The sequence below is a fragment of the Mustelus asterias genome, chromosome 1, assembly GCF_964213995.1.
Source record: "Mustelus asterias chromosome 1, sMusAst1.hap1.1, whole genome shotgun sequence".
NCBI lineage: Eukaryota > Metazoa > Chordata > Chondrichthyes > Carcharhiniformes > Triakidae > Mustelus > Mustelus asterias.
Genome location: NC_135801.1, coordinates 123,536,937 through 123,554,838, shown reverse-complemented (window position 1 = coordinate 123,554,838; position 17,902 = coordinate 123,536,937). Strand labels below are relative to the sequence as shown.

Below are 17,902 nucleotides of genomic sequence, written 5' to 3'. Positions count from 1 at the left end.
CTTGTCTTCAACCAGCCTTTTCTATATGTACTCCTTTAATCCTTATGTACCTCAGCTACCTGCAAGTTGGAATCTTAAGTCACAGCTCGGAGACAGTTTCTATGACAAATATGCTGTAGTGAAATGGAAGTGGATTAAGATGAGATAGAAGAAAGACAAGGTAAGTTTCAAAATAGCCTACCTTTATCTTCGTCAATTTTGAAAATTCCAAGTCCAGATCCATCTCTTATGGAATATTTAACTTCTCCATCTCTGCCTTTATCATTGTCGTTAGCCTTTATAGTCATCACAGGTGTACCAATAGGAACATCTTCTCTAACAGATCCATTAGTCGCAAAGAATGGAAAGACGGGAGGATATAAATTCTCATTTACATCCACTACTTCCACTTGAATGTAACATGTTGAAGATAGAGAAATTGGCCGTCCTTTATCCTTCGCTCGAGCAGTCAGATTATACAACTGCTTCTTCTCAAAGTCTAGCCTTTGTACAATACGGAGAGCTCCACTTAGTTTGTCCACATCAAAGTATCCTTCTCCACTGTCTATCAGACTGTAGCGTACCTGACTGCTGTGCCCAACATCAGGATCATAGGCCTCCAGCCACATTGCAACTGTTCCTACCGGAAGGTCTTCTCGAACTTTAATATGGTAGTTTCGAGGAATAAACTCAGGTGGATTGTCATTTATATCTTCCAAAGTCACTTTCAACAATACTGTTGAAAACAGCTGTGGCTCCTGTTTGGCTTGATCTCTGGCTTCAATTTTCAATAAATAGATAGGGATTTTTTCTCTATCCAGCAATCCTATAACTTTCACAATCCCAGTTACACTATCAATCGCAAACATGTCCGTGTCTGTCACAATAGAGTATCTGACTTCTCCATTGGCACCCAGATCTCTGTCTGTTGCTTCAAGCTGAATAATTTCACTACCCACTTCTTTGTTCTCACCCACTTCTTCTGAGTATATATCCTGCAGAAATTCTGGACTGTTATCATTTGCATCCAGTATGCTCACATCTAATAGACGCCAAACAGACTTCTGAGGTATCCCAAGATCATAGACTGTTATGTTAAGCGTGTAATGGTCAGTTTTTTCTCTGTCCAGTGGAGTGAATACCTTTAGCCATCCCGATTCCATATCAACAATAAACCTGCTGTCACGGTCACCTCCCGAAATTACATAGACTAATTTCCCATTAAAGCCATTGTCAAGATCTGTAGCATTTATAAACAATAAATTTGTTCCCACTGCTTTGTCTTCTTTAACTTCAATTACACTTGGAAAAGAACCATCAAAGTGTGGTGCATGGCGGTTAATTGAATGATTATCAGAAAACAAATCTTCAACCTCTCCACGATTGTGGATCTTATTTGCCTGCAGAAGCTTTTCTGCCAAGTGTTTAGCCACTCCAGTCTCCGTACAGAGCAGATTAACTTGTTTACGGCTGGTTGCTACAGTGATGTTGATGTACATTGCAGTCGCAAAGTTCTCCCCATCTGTAGCTGTGATTTGTAGACAATAAAAAGACCTTTGGAGACCAGGTTCATCCGTCAGAGCCCGCTTCAGCACAAGAACACCAGAATTGGGATTTAAGTCAAACAGATCTAATTCATTCCCTGATAATATACGGTATCTTACTAATTGTAGCTCATCTGCATCAATAGCAGAAACGGTAGCAACCTGCTCTCCAACATTTAGATCCCTCGGTATTGTACCTATACAGTTCACCTTCTCAAAAAGGGGCTTGTTATCATTTAGATTACTTAAGAAAATAGTTACAAGTGCTTCAACTTCACGACGATACGGTGAGCCCCAGTCAGACGCACGAACTCTCAAATTATAAATCCTTGGCATCAATTCATAATCCAGTTCTTCAGAGGTACTTATGACTCCGCTGAAATAATCTATCACAAAAGATGGTGGGTTCAGGTTGGCTATGCTATATGTTACGTATCCATTTTCACCACTATCAATATCTGTGGCACTCACAGTCAGAACACTGGTACCAATTGGCACATTTTCACTGACACTGGCCTTATAGGATGACTGTTTGAATTCAGGAGCATTATCATTCATATCTATCACGTAAACTATTACCTTGGTTGATACTTGTCTGTCAACAATCATAACTTCGAGTTCATAGTGAGAAGCTTCCTGTGCTTTTATAAAGCCATTGGTAGTGATGAGACCAGAATCAGGGTTAATATGAAACTTGTCAGCATGATATTTGAAAGCAAACTTGATCTGTGGATGCATGGGACTAGCTGTGACCATTACAACTGGAGAATTAGGGGGTGCAAACTCATTCAGTCTGGCTTCATATACAGCTTTCTCAAATCTACATGGCAAAGATTTTGACTGTGGGGAGATAACATGGATAACTTTCACAGAAGAAAACTGAGGAGGACTTCCTTTGTCCTTTGCTTGAAGTGTAAGATTATATCCAGAAGATTGGCTTTCCCAATCAACCTGGTCAACAGCTTTAATTCGATATTCTTTGCTGCCAGGGCTTAACCTCACTGCTTTGAATTGATGCAGCGGATCACCCGCCACAATATTTAAGGAAGCTATTTCTCCATTGACTCCTGGGTCCTCATCTTCCACGGTTACTATTGCGTACGTTGGATCCTTGTCCATGTCCGATGGGGTACGAGCAACAGCTGTGATGACCGGGGCATTTTCATTTCCCTGTTCCACATGAATAGTAAGCTTTGCCATGCTGCTAATTCCACTACTGCCATACAATTTCTTGCCTCGATCAGCTGCCAGAATTTCCAGGTCATACTGTTTTGTCTCGGTGTAGTCCAACCTTCCTGTGAGGGTAATCACGCCATTGGTGGGATGAATGGCAAACATATCTGTCCTATCCTTAAAACTGTAATAAAACTCTCCATTAGTGCCGATGTCAGCATCTGTGGCTCTGACTCTGGCCACACTGGTTCTCAGAGCTGTGTTCTCTGCCAAAGACACACTGTATGAGGTCGGTGAAAACAAAGGCCTCAAGTCATTTGTATCTAAAACGTGGACTTTAACCTTTGTCCGTGTTTCAGCACTGGTTTTTTTCTCAATTGCTTTAACATTCAACAAATAGTGGTCCCTCACTTCTCGGTTTAACACCGCAGTATTCCCTCCCTTGGTCCTAATACGCAAGAAACAGAAATCCCCAAGAATGTAGTCTTCAGCTTTAAACAGGTTTTCATGATCTCCAGATATAATTTTATACCGAAACTCCGATGATGGATTTGTGATGTAAATACCCATTTTTACATAACTTTCCAAATAGGTCTTGGCTGCAGAATTCTCATAAATATAAGCATGATAAAGATGCTCTGTGAAATGTATTGATGATATTGGTTCTTTCTTCCTATTTCCTTCACCATTGTGTAAAAGCTGTAAAAGTAGTAGAGAGAACAATAGTGCGGTAGATCTCATCATGATGACACTTGAGTAATCACCAGCTGACCTGAAAAAAATAGAAGTAGAATGTTAATCTTTCCATTGGAATACTTTTAAGCAGCACAAATTCTTACACTGTGCCACAAAAAATGAATACCATCCATAACATTGAATATGAATACTTATATGCACAACGTATTTCTACAAATTATGAAATACAATAAATAATACAAAGTTCTGTCAAGACTTTCCATTTATTTTCCTCTTTTGCATTGGAGAAGCAATTTTACATGTCTAGGCAGTTAAAAGAATCTCATCTGACACCCTTAGCCACACACTACCTGCAAATTTCCAACTCATAAAATTAGGGGGTTAGAAAATCATGGGCAGTGCACACCCAAATTATAAATGCCTTTTCACAACCCTGACTTTTCTGCTACTCTTGAAACATTGTTTTATGTATTCCCTTGCTGGTGTTGCTAAGCCTCCCTTACACACCCACTACGTTATTCATTGGGTCAAATGAATAACGACCCTACCTTGCCCCTGTGTTAACCGATACTGTTAATTGTTCTCTCCCTTTGGGTACTGTCTCCCTCTCCTTCAATCTGCTGCTCACCCCTAAAAACTTGATTTCTATGTCCTTGCAAACTGTCACCCCATCCCTTGACTCCCGTTCCTCTCCAAGGTCTTTGAATATTGAAACTGAGTATTTTCAACATTTTTTTGATTTTATTCCTTGAACCTTCCAAATCCGTGCCCATCTTTCCCAGAGCTCTATGTTTAAAACTGCTGTATAGTGACCATAGAAAATAGGAGCAGGAGGAGACAATTTGGCCCTTCGGGCCTGCTCTGCCAGACATTATAATCATGGCTGATCATCCAACGCAATAGCCTGATCTTGTCTTCCCCCCATATCCTTTGATCCCCTTCGCCCGAAGTGCTATATCTAACTGCTTCTTAGAAACATACAATATTTTGGCCCTCAAATACTTATTGTGGTAACGAATTCCACAGGCTGACCCCTCTCTGGGTGAAGCAATTTCTCCTCAGCTCTGTCCTAAACCGTCTACCCTGTATCATCAGACTGTGACCCCCTGGTCTGGGACATCCTTTTTGCATCAATGCTGTCTAGTCCTGTTAGAATTGTATAGGTTTCTATGAGATTCCCCCCTCAGTCTTCTGAACTCCAGCGAAGACAATGTGAACTGACTCATACAATCCTAACCAACTCAATCCCTCCTCATATATCAGTCCCGTCATCCCATCTTCTCTGCACTCTCTCTGGAGTAAGAAAATCCTTCCACAGGTAAGGAGGCCAAAACTGAACACAATATTCCAGTTGTGACCTCATCAAGGCCCTGTATAACTGCATCAAGACATCCCTGCTCCTGTACTCAAATTCTCTCGCTACGAAGGCCTGCTGCACCTGCATGCTTATCTTCAGTGACTGGTGTATGAGGACACCCAGAGTCTCATTGCACATTCCTCTCTCCTAATTTATGGCCATTCAGACAGTAATCTGCCTTCCCATTTTTCCTACGAAAGCGGATAACCTCACATTTATCCAAATTATACTGCATTTGCCATTCATTTTCCCGCTCACTCATCTTGTTCAAATCAAACAGAGGGATCTGTGCATCCTTTACACAGCTCATCCGCCCACCCAACTTTGTGTCATCTGCAAATTTGAAGATATTACATTTAGTTCCCTCATCTAAATCATTTATATAGTGAATAGCTGGGTTCCCAGCACTGATCCCTATGGTATGCCACTAGTCACTGCCTGGTATTTGGAAAAAGATCTATTTATACCTATCTGCCAACCAATTTCTATCCATCTCAACTCTACCCCCAATCCCGTGCACTTTAATTTTTCACACTAATCTTTTATGTGGGACTTTGTTGAAAGCTTTCTGAAAGTCCAAATAAACCACATCCACTGGCTCCCCCTCGTCAACTCTACTAGTTACATCCTCGAAGAATTCCAGTAGATTTCTCAAGCATGCTTTCCCTTTCATAAGACCATGCTGACTCTGTCCAATCCTGCCACTGTTTTCCAAGTGTTTCGCTATAAAATCTTTGATAATGGATTCTTGAATTTTCCCCACAATCAACATCAGGTTTACTGGTCTGGCCTAATTCAGGGGACGATGCTTTTGGAAGCACATGAAGGTAGTGGATATGGATAAGAAGAGAGTTATTAGAATGATTCCAGGGATGAGGGATTGAAATTATGTGGATAGACTGGAGAAGGTGGAGTTGTTTTCCTTAAGGCAGAGAAGGCTAAGAAGAATGTTTTTTTAAACAGGTATTGAAAATCATGAAGGGTTTGACAGAGTAAATAAAGAGCAACTGTTTCAAATAGCTGAAGAGTCAATAACAAAAAGGCACAGATATAAGTTTACTGACAAAAGAACCAGAGGCAACATGGAGAAAGCAACAAGTGGCCAGGATCTCAAATGCATTGCCAAAAGGGTGGACACAGATTCAACAGTAACCTTCAAAAGAGAACTGAATAAATACTGAAAGAAAATTTTTTTTCAAGAAAATGGGAAAGAGCCGAGGAGTGGGACTAATTGGATTGCTCATTGAAAGAGTTAGCGCAGACTCAATAGCCTGAGTGGCCTTCTTCTTTGTTGTATTATTCTGAGTCAAAGAGACCATCAAACAGGTTTCTGCCCCTTCAAAACTACAGAAACTCTTAAAGATCACAAATTATTTTTCATGTGGCTGCGACAGAGATAAACATTTGTTCTTCATCCCCCTTGTCTGCTGGCTTTGACATGGTTCATCCACGATACCATCCTCCAGCAAGACCTCCCCACCGTCATCCATCTGGATCTGTTTGCACTCCCTTGGTTGCATTCTTATTTATCAAATCACAGCCTGAGAATCACCTGTAATGGTTTCTCTTCTCACTCCGTTCCCTCTGATGTCCTCTGACAATCTATTTACCAGTTATATGCTGGCCCTTGGCAATGTCATCCGTCAAAACCTCAATTTCCCCATTTACACTGACAACACCAAAGTCTTAACTCATTATCACCTCCCTTGACTCCTCCACTGTGTCCAAATTGTCAGACTGCTTGTCCATCATCCAGGTCTGGATGTGTGGAAATCTCCTCCAATTAAATATTCTTTGGTCCCCACTCCAAACTTTATTCCCTGTCACCAACTCCCTGGAAACTGTCCTAAGGCTGAACCGGACTATCCACTATGTTGTTTTCATATTTGACCCCAAGATGAGCTTTCAAACACATATCTGTGCTATCATTAAGGATGCCTTTTTCAACATAAGGAACAGGAGGAGTAGGCCAATTGTCCCCCTCGCCCCTACTCCACCATTTAATAAGATCATAGCAGATCTGTAACAATAAGCAACTCCACCCCTGTCTCAGCTTGCCTATTGTGAAAACCTAATGCATGTCTTTGTTGCCTCTAGACTTGACTATTCCAATGCAGTCCTGACTGGTCTCCACATTCTACCCACCGTAAACTTGAGGTCATTGAAAACTCTGCTGTCCTTGTTCATAATTGCACCAAGTCCTGTTCATCCATCACCATTGAGCTCACTGACCTAAGCGATTTCCCAATTAAAGCAACGCCTCACTTTTAAATTTCTCATCTTGTATTCAAATCCCCCCATGATGTCATTCCTCCTGATCTGCCACAACATTCCAAGTTATCTGGGTTCTTTTAATTCAGGCCTCCTGTACATTCCCAATTTTAATTGTTCAACTGTTGACAATCATGCCTTCAGCAGGGTCAAGGGTCTTAAGTTCTGAAATTTCCTCCATAAACCTCTCAAACTCCCTATCTCTTTGACCAAGCTTTTGGCCACCTTCCCTAATGTCTTCTGATATGGTTTGGCATCAAAGTTTGCTTTATAACACTTAAAGTGCCTTGACGATGTCACTGTTGTTGTAAAATTGCTAGGATTTGGCAAGATTGGCCCCAGGGACACCTGTTCTTAGTCAATCCTTGAGTTTTGCACCGGGCTTTCAGGTATGCTGAGGAGGGTGATGGCACTGGTGTAATATAAAGCAAACTCAATCGAACGGAGAAATATATTTTCATTACTGCCACCTAATTGTCCATTCCACAAACCAGACATGGTAAGAATTTTATCTGAACTTTTAAAAATTTCCTTCCAATTTTCTCCCCAGCTTTCGAAAAGGTCTTGCTCATTTCTACTTCTGACAGACAGTAGCAGCCTTCTGTTTTTGTTTAAAGTTTATTTATTAGTGTCACAAGTAGGCTTACATTAACACTGCAATGAAGTTACTGGGAAAATCCCTGAGTCACCACACTCCAGCACCTGTTCGGGTTCACTGAGGGAGAATTTAGCATGGCCAATGCACCTAACCAGCATGCCTTTCAGGCTGTGAGAGGAAACCGGAGCACCTGGAAGAAACCCATGCAGACACGGGGAGAATATGCAAACTCCACACTGACAGTGACCCAATTTGGGAATCGAACCCAGGTCCCCAGCACTGTGAGGCAGCAGTGCTAACTACTGTGCCACCATGCCAGCCCATATCACTATCCTTCTAATAGAAGCCAAGATGGCGAACGCTGGCAGACTATTTAATTGTGGGAGTTTTCCAAAATCTACAAATATCTAAAAACTGAACTCACTCCAGAACTCTCACAAAAAAATGCTAAATTGTTTTGTTTTTGCACAGAGATTGAGTGTTCTCATGTACTTTGCTTTGGGTGTGATTTTAATTTATGCAGAACATTGAAACGCATGTTAACACATAACAGCCACGTGATAAACAGAAGTTTAATTAAATGTTCATGCATTTAAGTGGTCAAGCTTGATATCTGTGCTCATTACTGAACTTTCAATGTGATAAGGATGCAAGAAATATTCCTTTTAATAGAACCTTTGTTTTAATATTAGCCAGAATTTATAACAACTCAATTAAATAAAACTTTTTTTAGTTTTGTCCAGTCTATTGTCCAGTGAAGTCATGACACACTATGACAAAAGCACAGTTTTTAGTGCATAAGGGGGCCATTTGGTCCATCGAGTCTGAACTGGCTCTCTGAAAGAGCATTCTTCCTCTACCTAGTCGTCGCCCCCCCCCTCCTCCTCCGAGGTCTGTTCCAGATTCCAACCATCCTCTGAGTGAAAAAAAGGTTTCCTCCCATCCTTCTGCTAATTATTTTGAATCTGTGTGCTCTTGTCCCTGATGCTCGAGTTTGTTACTATTTTGCTCGAGTTTCTTACTATTTACCTTGTCCATACCGCAGGATCTTGAATATCTCTATCAAGTTTCCTCTCAGCCTTCTTTTCTCCAAGGAAAACAGGCCCAATCTCTCCAATCTATCCTCATGGCTACAGTTCTTTATCCTGGCATCATTCTTGTGAATCTTTCCAATGGCTTCACATCCTTCCTCATGCATTGTGGCCAGAATTGACACAGTGCTCCAGATGAGGCCTAACTAGTGTCATAATCCTATATATATTTTCAAAAATCTATAAAGTGTAAAAGAAAATGACCAGGTAGCCAAAAACAATAAAAACAAGATGCTCTTCAATTGAAAAGATAGTTTCATTCTTAAAGCTTTTGGAACCATCTAAACCTCTTGGTTGCATTGTAACTCTGAGCCAGCCATTAAGTGACCACTAAAGCACAACATATTACAAGCCCTAGTTTTGCTCATACTAACTGTAAATTCCAATGCATGGCAGGGCCAAGCACACTATTTTTATGCACATTAGCTGGTTGCCCAGAAGTTAATTTACTCCAGCAGTACTTTTCACTACATTTGAGAAGCGGGCGGTTCCAACACACAAAGGCATGGAATCAATTTCTATTTTAGCACATTCTTAAATTAACTTCACTCTTAATTCTTTAATTGAAGGAGGCTAAAAAAAGCATTTCCCTTTTACAAAAATAGCACTGCCTACTTAGTGTATCACAATCAACACACTGCAGACATTTTTCACAACTGCGTTATTGCTTAGCTTTTTCTTTTTAAGAAACCAAATCCAAGAGCAAAGTTCCAAAGTGCAGGGCAAAGTCTGACAATTGTAAAAGAAAAAGAAACTAAGGAAGGCAAGAAGTTTCACTTTTGTGTCCAGGAAAGAGTCACATGGAGTACATTGTTAGAATTAAGACTCATCGCATTGAGTTGGGATGCATGAAGGAGGAAGAGTGTTGAACAATGCACTTGTAATTTATATTGAACAAGAAAGATCTGGAATAAAAATGACACAAAATATTCATGGAATAAAGAAAGTGAATGGAGAAAGAACAGGGACTATAGGAGATAGCGAAGTCACATCAGATGATAATATTTTTTCTTTAGTTCTGTCAAGAAGTGGGAGTGAGGTCCTACAAAAGCTTTCCAACACTGCAGACAACCTTGTCCGTAATACAGGGTTATGGTGAGGGGAAGGGAAAGGAAATTGAACTTCATGGAGACAGCAATATAAGAGTTCCAGTTCATCTCTGGGAAGGCAGTGAAGCCAATAATGATAGATGAGGAAGGACTAGGTCAAACTCACCAATGCCTCGAGATGGTGGATAACTGTTAACACTGCTAGTAACATGAAGAAGTTGGTTAATTGGCAAATTGAAACAAGCAGTAATTTCATTGCTCTATTTCTGGACATGAACTAGATCCTGATAAAATATACTGTCTGTTATCACAAGAAATGTGAGCAAGGCAGGTAACCTGAAATAAGTTGACCATGAACAGTAGAATCATCATGCTTTAGGTAGGATATAAGAGGTTATTAATAAAAGGAAAGAATAGAGTGGGAAAGAGGTGGGAGTCTTGGGGCTCATGAGCTAATGGAAAAAAGGTCAGAGGATGAACTAATGCATAAAGCACTTTTGTTTGTCTTAATAATTATTTCACCCATTATACTTTTCATTGCTTTGCTGACAAAGGAGTACGTTTCCTGAAACAGCTGCTTGTAATTACAGTTCCATTATCTTGTTATTTAATCTGTGTTTTTTTTTGCATTATATAGAATAAATGTCATGAAACAAGACTACCAATTTAGTATCTCTCTCAATCAGAGCATGGATCAAAGAATCAAGCATGGAAATCAATGTGTCCAAATTTCCGATTATCAATTGTAAGCATTGGAAAATAGGGAGAATCATTAATAATTAGGCCCACTGACTCTACATCTAATTCAGATTGGTTTTGAGCAATGGTCCTTATGTAAGTTCATATCACAAAATTTACCAGTTTGCAGCAAAGTTCATAATGCTCACAGTTAGTGAAGGGAACTGCAATATTGATAGGGCATGTCCAAACATGCCTCAGAAGTCTTCACATGTAGCACACCTAACTTCGACTATATTTTAGAATCCTTTTTGCCACACACTACCAACACATGCATTCTGGCCAAAAAAAATGAAAAAGGTCATATTATATTGCCAGCCGACAAATACCAGTCAGGGAATTGTGACAAACAAATTAAATTCTTGTTAGTATGCCAAGGGATCTCTGGGATTATGGAGTTTACCATTATGAATTGGCAACATCCTTTTCTCTGAAAGCAACTCTCCACATTCAATGTTTACACTGATACACTGGCAAGGATTGGAATTTTCTTCTCAGAGTCCTACAATCTGCTCCTTTGTACAAAGTTAAGTTTCTGCCAAGATTCAACTTCTGTCGCAGGAGAATACCAATGCTGCCCTACCATGCAGAAGCAGATATATTCCTAAATGTTGTTTTCCTTCATGACCATTAAACTTCTTCGGTACTTCTTCGGGTTCTTAAAGCAACTGCATTCCTCCTTTCAAATTTAATAAGGTGTTTTACTGGGTGATATTAATTACAGCTTTGATCCCAAGCTCAAAAGGTTCATGATTTAGAAAACAAGTTGAGATATTAACACAGATTTAAACTAAGCTTTTCAATTACCAGATTTAACACAATACTGTTATCTCTGAGATACAGTAATCCAATTCCAGGGTTTTGCTGGCGTGCTGTAAACCTGATGCCTTATCTGTGAGTGACAAAACTAAACCCTCCTATTGGTCCAAAGCAAGTTTAGCTTATTACATCACCCCACCCCAGCCCCCACATTTGTCAATCCACCAGACCTGAATAACCGTTTAACAAAGCTGCTGACTCGCAAACAGGACCTTGACAATAAAGCATCATGTCCAGGAACAAAACAGTAAATCATACCAAGCAGATAAAATTAACTGCTGAGATTTCAAAATTGCAGCAGGCAGTAGAGAGGTAATTGCAAAAGAGATCCAACGCTGGGAAAACAAATCTAAAGACCCGGAAAGTTTTCAATCGGGAATGCAAGCTGTCCAAATATTTGCTACATTGCGTCTGTGAGAGTCATTGCTCCAAGTTCTGAAAATCTGAAATAAATCTACCAAATATTTAAATCTACTTCAGACAGACCATGAAAAGGTCACCGAGATACATGACATCTTTATCGACTGTGTGATTGGTATATAAAATAGTCCATTAAAATTAGCATCGGCTGAAGAACTAATTAAATTCTTAAACTGAAGCGTTATTTCTCTCCAACAATTTAATTGCCAAGTTTCAAGTCAATTCAGTATAAATTAGCAAAACAAATCAATGATCTCTATCCCTAAGCTGATTTCCAATAAATGTAACAGACCAAGCATTTGATTGAAAAAAGAATACGGAAAATTAAAAAATGGACATTAAGATTCACTGCCCTGAAGGTGCTCCTTTCCATCCCTCACACCAGATTTGTTTCTCTCTCCAGATTACTACCTGATTCATTAGCATTTCCGAAGCTCCTGTTACAGGCTAACAAAATGTAAAGCAAGGTTCGCTCAACCTGATCAATGATCGATTCACTGACGATTGTAGGGAATGAGTTCCTTACTTAGGTCGCGACCATTCATTACAAATTTCACTGGGGCTACTCACCGGATCAACTACGCACCATTTTAAATGGTAGCACTTAAAACTAAACTGAGGACACAACACCTGAGCGGGCTCTGGACAAATGTTTACAATTATGTTAGAAACGCTTCGGTTAAGAAAAATAGTAATTAAAAAGCTGCAATGTGGAAGCAGGAGTGTATTTTACCACGTGTCTGCACACCGTAAGCACAATAAGAGGCAACGTCGCTTCATAAGCGATTGGGGCTGAATTATATGTTCCAAAGTGTTGCAAAAACGCCAAGTCGGATTACCAAGTAGTAATGTATAAAATTAAACATACAACTCCCAACTGGTCAGAAGGCGCCGTGCTTCTCAGGACATCTCTGATTTCAACCTTGTTGCTGTCTCCAATATAACAAAATCTGTAACTGCCAGAGCTGGAACAGAGTGCACTGCTCAGATTAAACAAAAAAAAACGCCTGCTGCTCAGAGATAGAGAAACCGCTTTATCTGAAGTATCGAATTCCCTCAACCCGGTGAAAGAGGGGAAAAGGAATCGGGTCAGAGTCTGAAAAAAAAAGAGCACTCTTTCTGGAGACTGTCTGCCCCTGTTGTTGAGGCTTCCCTAAAGTTTTTTTTTTGTCTCTCGATTGCAAATGGAGTTCTCCAGCCAAACTGCTATTCAGTCTAGGCAGACTCCATTTGGAACGAGAAAAATCTGATCTGTTTTGGAACAAAAAAGTGAAAAATGCATTTACTCAAATGAAACAATCTATTTATGTGTGTGTGTGTGTGTGTGTGGGGGGTGGGGGGGGGGGGGGTGGCAAATTCCCGCTCAGGTTCCTGGAGCTGCCACATTCCCCCTCCTCACCCTGTGAATGAGGGAGTGTGTCTGAGTGAGGGAGTGTGTGTCTGAGTGAATGAGTGAGAGACTATGTTTATGAGTGAGGGAGTGTGTCTGAGAGAATGTGTGTCTGAGTGAATGAGGGAGTGTGTCTGAGTGAGTGAATATCTGAGGGAGGCAGTATGTCCCTCTCCCACTGTCCCACAAGTTGAAATGGAAATGCCTGACACAAACTCTCCACCAAAGTGCCACGAACTAACTTGCCGAGGAGTTTTGCACGCGGCGGGGAGAAAGGCGGAGAAAGAGACAGAGCCAGCCTAGGATGTGAACACAAGAGTGTGGGAGAAAAGTGGCAAAACTCACGGTAGTTGCAGTGGTCGCTGGAAACGGCCTCCCCGAGCTCTCCCTCACACACACACAAAAATCCCTTTCCTTTCTCAGCACAAAGACAAAAAACTTTCCACAGCAAACACTTTCCTTCCCCCAGCCAGCCCGGCAGGCAGGCCGCTCTCAGGCGGCATTAAGTGGGCGAACAGCGAGTCCAGCCCGGCCGCTCTCTCCACACCATGGCCAGATTGTCCCTTGCCGGTCCGCAGCCCGCCCCGAGCATGCGCCGTGCCCGGCACTAGCTTCCCCTGGCATGCAAGTGGCACAGCGTGGCTCCAGACAGGGCTGAGACTGCACTGCACTGACTGCCCCGTCCTGCTGCACTGCCCCAGCCAACCCCCCCTGCAATCACACACAACTCACCCCAACACCTTTACTAATAAACCTTCTGATCCAAACTGCTTTTACTTTTAATTGGAAAGGGATAAAGAAAGCATAAATCATACATTTGAGCTGTGGATATACTTTGGTGAAGTTTTTCACCCCCAACTGTGAGTATACTTTGGCGAAGATTTTTAACGTCCCCCCTCCCCAGCAAAAAAATAAACCAGTTGTTCTTCTCCCACTTAACTCCGAAGCTGAAAATCTTCCCCTGTCCCGTTAACAATACTGTGTGTACCACTGCGCCAATGCAAAGAGAAGCACACAATGTTCAGCCTCTGTAGACCATCACTTCTCTCCCCGCCCCCCCAAGACCAAACCAAGTTTGTGTGAAGTACGCCAGCGTTATTTCAAATCGCCTCGCCTGGAATATAAACTGTTGTTCAAGTGAACAAAGATAGAACCGCTCACAACAGATCCCCCCTCCCATTCAACAGCCAACAGCCCCATTCCAACCTCCAAAGCAACAAGGAGATGTGAACTAAACTGCACTGGATCACATCGGGAAAGAGGATGTGATGTACGGGCTGCTTTGTTGACTGTAGACGTGAAACTACCACCATTTGCAAAGTTTGCGGTAGCATGGATTCAGCTGCAGTGTGGGGAAAACTCCGTGCAGTGTAGACACTTGAAATGGCAACGGCGACTAAATTATTTCCCAATGCAAACACACAAAATGCACGCCAACTTTGTGACCCGGCGGTGCCGTTTTCAAAAGGACTTCAGGGGGTCTCGTCGCTAACGCCAAAGTCTGCAAAACACCACTCTGGGAAAACAATATTCTGTTTTATCACCGCCTACATTCCAATAAAGTCACTCACACCGATCTTCTGAAGCATTTCAACTAGTACCATCCAACTTAAAAAAGCGTTGCCCCTTCCCAAACAAACAGGGCGGGGAGTAACAACTCACATTATTCACACTTTTAATAGTATAGCAATACTTACTAATAATCCCCCCAGTCCCCAAAGTTAAAATTAATGCGTCCCCAGGAAAGCTCGACTCTTGAATGTTTGCTTTTCCTAATGTTATGAGTGAGAGACAACTGTTTGATTTACTGTAGCTACAGACAGCAAACACCCCGAGGAGAAGCATATTTGTCACCACTTTCCCTTTTCAAGCGATCTCATCGTGAATCCCTGACTTTGAAATTAAGAACTCCCAGAAGATTGTACCCTGAATGGCATCGAAGTGGTTTAAAGGGATCCCTGCATTCACAGCGTGGAGGATTATTTGAACACAAGTCACTGGAATCAGATTGTATTGAAAATCAAACATAATCTTTTCCTCATTGGAATGCCTTCAACGCCCCCCCCCTCCCCTAACACACACACATATACACACTTCCAGTCAAAACTTTATCAGAACTACTTACCATAAGATATGCAAACAAATATACAGCAAAACTGAAAACTATGAGCGGAAATCAGATTCGACTGAATCAGTCTCACCTGAACTACATCCAAAAAAAACCTGCAGCTCGGAAATTATTATCGGCATCACCATTCAAAGTATTAATCATCGCCACACTGTCCTGCTCCCCTGGTAAGAAAGGTCAGATTAGTCAATTTTTATAGTGGAATTGTAAAGGAGCATTATTGCATATTTGAGCCAACCCTGCCGACTCGGCTTGCGGTGAAAAGTCTGCATCTTGTAAATGTTATTGGATTCCCCCCCCCCCCCCCTCTCGCCACTAAAATTTCAAAAGAATTGTTCGATTTAGAAAATCAATGTCCCAGTGTATCTCCCAAACAAACTTGCCAATAGCATTGTGAAAATATGATGTGGGGAAAAGTTGCCGTCCCTTTGCCTTCACTAAGTATTGATCAGGATGGATATTGGGGGGCATTGCCTCCGTTGTTTTGTAAAACATGATTTTTTATGCCCCCCAGTTCTGGAGCTTATTTTTCTAGCAGCACGCGGGGGCGCTCTTTTACAATGTTCCAACAAGAAAGCTTCTCGTGCGAGGGGATGACGATCCACATTGCTGCAGAACTCAAGGCTGTAAACTTGAGTAATAGCACCGTTTCAGTGAAAACATTGCCAAAGGTTACCTTTAGCGGTGGGACCTGTGCAGTGTACCTCCCTCTGCATTGCACACATTGGAATTGGTTTTCAAACGGCTTTAATCTGTGCTTTGAAAAAGCTTGTTGCTCATTCAAACCATTCGAGTTTCTGAATTCTTTCGCATTTACTTTTGTCAAAAAAAATGTATCCGGCCAAAAAAAAGCAATTTTAAGTCAAGGCGAGAGCACCCATATTCTCTTTTTCAATGCCAGGGCTGTGTAAACTGAATCTATCGAGCAAAAATAAAGAAACTGCCTCAATCTGAAATCACTGTGGTGTTGTATTCTATTGCAACGACTTACCAGAGCAGCTGGGTTCGACAGTTCCCGAGCAGATAAGATCCCGGGGATTACCAGAGAAAAGGCGGACGTTATTCCTGCTATTTTGGCTGACTCCGCCAGAGACTAGGACCGAAGGTGATTTTCTTCCCTATCATCCCATTTCCAGGAATTCAGAACAAGTTTGCAACGATCTGGATAAAGTGGAAGAGTCATGTAAAAAAGCGTTTCCAAACTCAGCCGCTAACACACACAGACACACACTTCCTACTGGGATGACTGTGGTTTAGAGGCTGTGACGTCAGCCATTCCCAGTGTCTGTCAATGCTCTGAAAGTTTCCCAAGTTTAAAAAAAACAGTTCACAAGAGAAACACACCACTTAATGTAATTAGTTGTATCGTGTGTTACCCCGGCGTGTGTACAATATATGGTATAGCAAGCGCGATTATATTGTCCCGTCTTCTCTACAGTTAAATTGTTCTTTGAATGTGTTTTGTCTGATTCCCACAATATCTGAGTTAATCAGCAAAGGTTACACAAAGGTTGCCCTCTGAACTGAAAATCGCCTAGTTCAAATCGTTTGATCTTTCAAAATTGTCGAACTAAATGCACATTTTGTTGTGTTATTTACAGTGTTTCATCCAAATTGTTGGACATTTCTAATACTTTTTAGTGGAAAAATGACCTTGAATTGTCAGGAGTAAACATTCTTCAATAATAAAATGACATTTGATCTTTCACCTTTCATTAAGCAAGTTCAGCATCTCAAAGGTGGTTTCTCTGGGGCAGTTCTCACAGTCTACCTAAAGCAAAATTATAAAATCTTGACAATCTTTTACTCAATTCTGTTTAAATGTAAGTGAAAGAACAGGGAAAGGCACCTATCTATTTCAGAGGCTGTCAGAGGAGTTTTTAAATGAAAAACTACACCTGAATTCCTTGCTACAGTTAAAATTCTGCCCTGGACTGCAAACTTCAAATCTGAAATATTATTCAGGCACTTTAGACATCTTACTATAAAATTATCAGCTGAAACCAAACGATATCACATCTAATTTCTGACCTATTCTCACAATTGGCTGTAGAACATCACGTTGTCTACCTGATACGCTGCAGGAAAGGATGTCCTGAGGCATGGTACATTGGGGAGACCATGCAGATGCTATGACAACGGATGAATGAACACCGCTCAACGATCACCAGGCAGAAGTGTTCCCTTCCAGTCGGGGAACACTTCAGCAGTCACGGGCATTCAGCCTCTGATCTTCGGGTAAGCATTCTCCAAGGCGATCTTCATGACACATGACAACGCAGAATCGCTGAGCAGAAACTGATAGCCAAGTTCCGCAAACACAAGGACGGCCTCAACCAGGATCTTGGGTTCATGTCACACTATCTGTAACTCCCACGACTTGCCTGGGCTTGCAAAATCTCACTAACTGTCCTGGCTGGAGACAGTACAGTAAGAAGTCTCACAACACCAGGTTTATTTTACCTGAGCTTGCAAAATCTCACTAACTGCCCTGGCTGGAGACAACACACATCTCTTTAACCTGTGCTTAACCCTCTCTCCACTCACATTGTCTGTACCTTTAAGACTTGCTTACCTGTCAAGACTCACATTCCAACCATTATCTTGTAAATTGAGTTTGTGTCTGCATATGCCCTGTTTGTGAACACA

At 41.4% G+C, this 17,902-nt stretch overlaps 1 protein-coding gene across 7 annotated transcripts in view; it reads right to left on the bottom strand.

Moving 5' to 3' along the window:
* fat1a (FAT atypical cadherin 1a) overlaps positions 1-16,460 on the bottom strand; it is a 196,003-nt gene extending 179,543 nt beyond the window's left edge. For 6 of the 7 annotated variants that reach the window (XM_078217930.1, XM_078217946.1, XM_078217947.1 and 3 more), the window contains exons 1-2: positions 16,245-16,460; positions 182-3,468 (exon numbers count right to left, since the gene is read on the bottom strand). In XM_078217930.1, coding sequence (XP_078074056.1) covers positions 182-3,440 — 3,259 coding nt within the window. In that variant the 5' untranslated portion in view covers positions 3,441-3,468; positions 16,245-16,460. Of the gene's footprint in view, positions 1-181; positions 3,469-13,470; positions 13,694-16,244 lie in introns of those variants that run through there. The other variant, XM_078217941.1, reaches the window with a different exon arrangement.
* Positions 16,461-17,902: the final 1,442 nt, after the last annotated feature.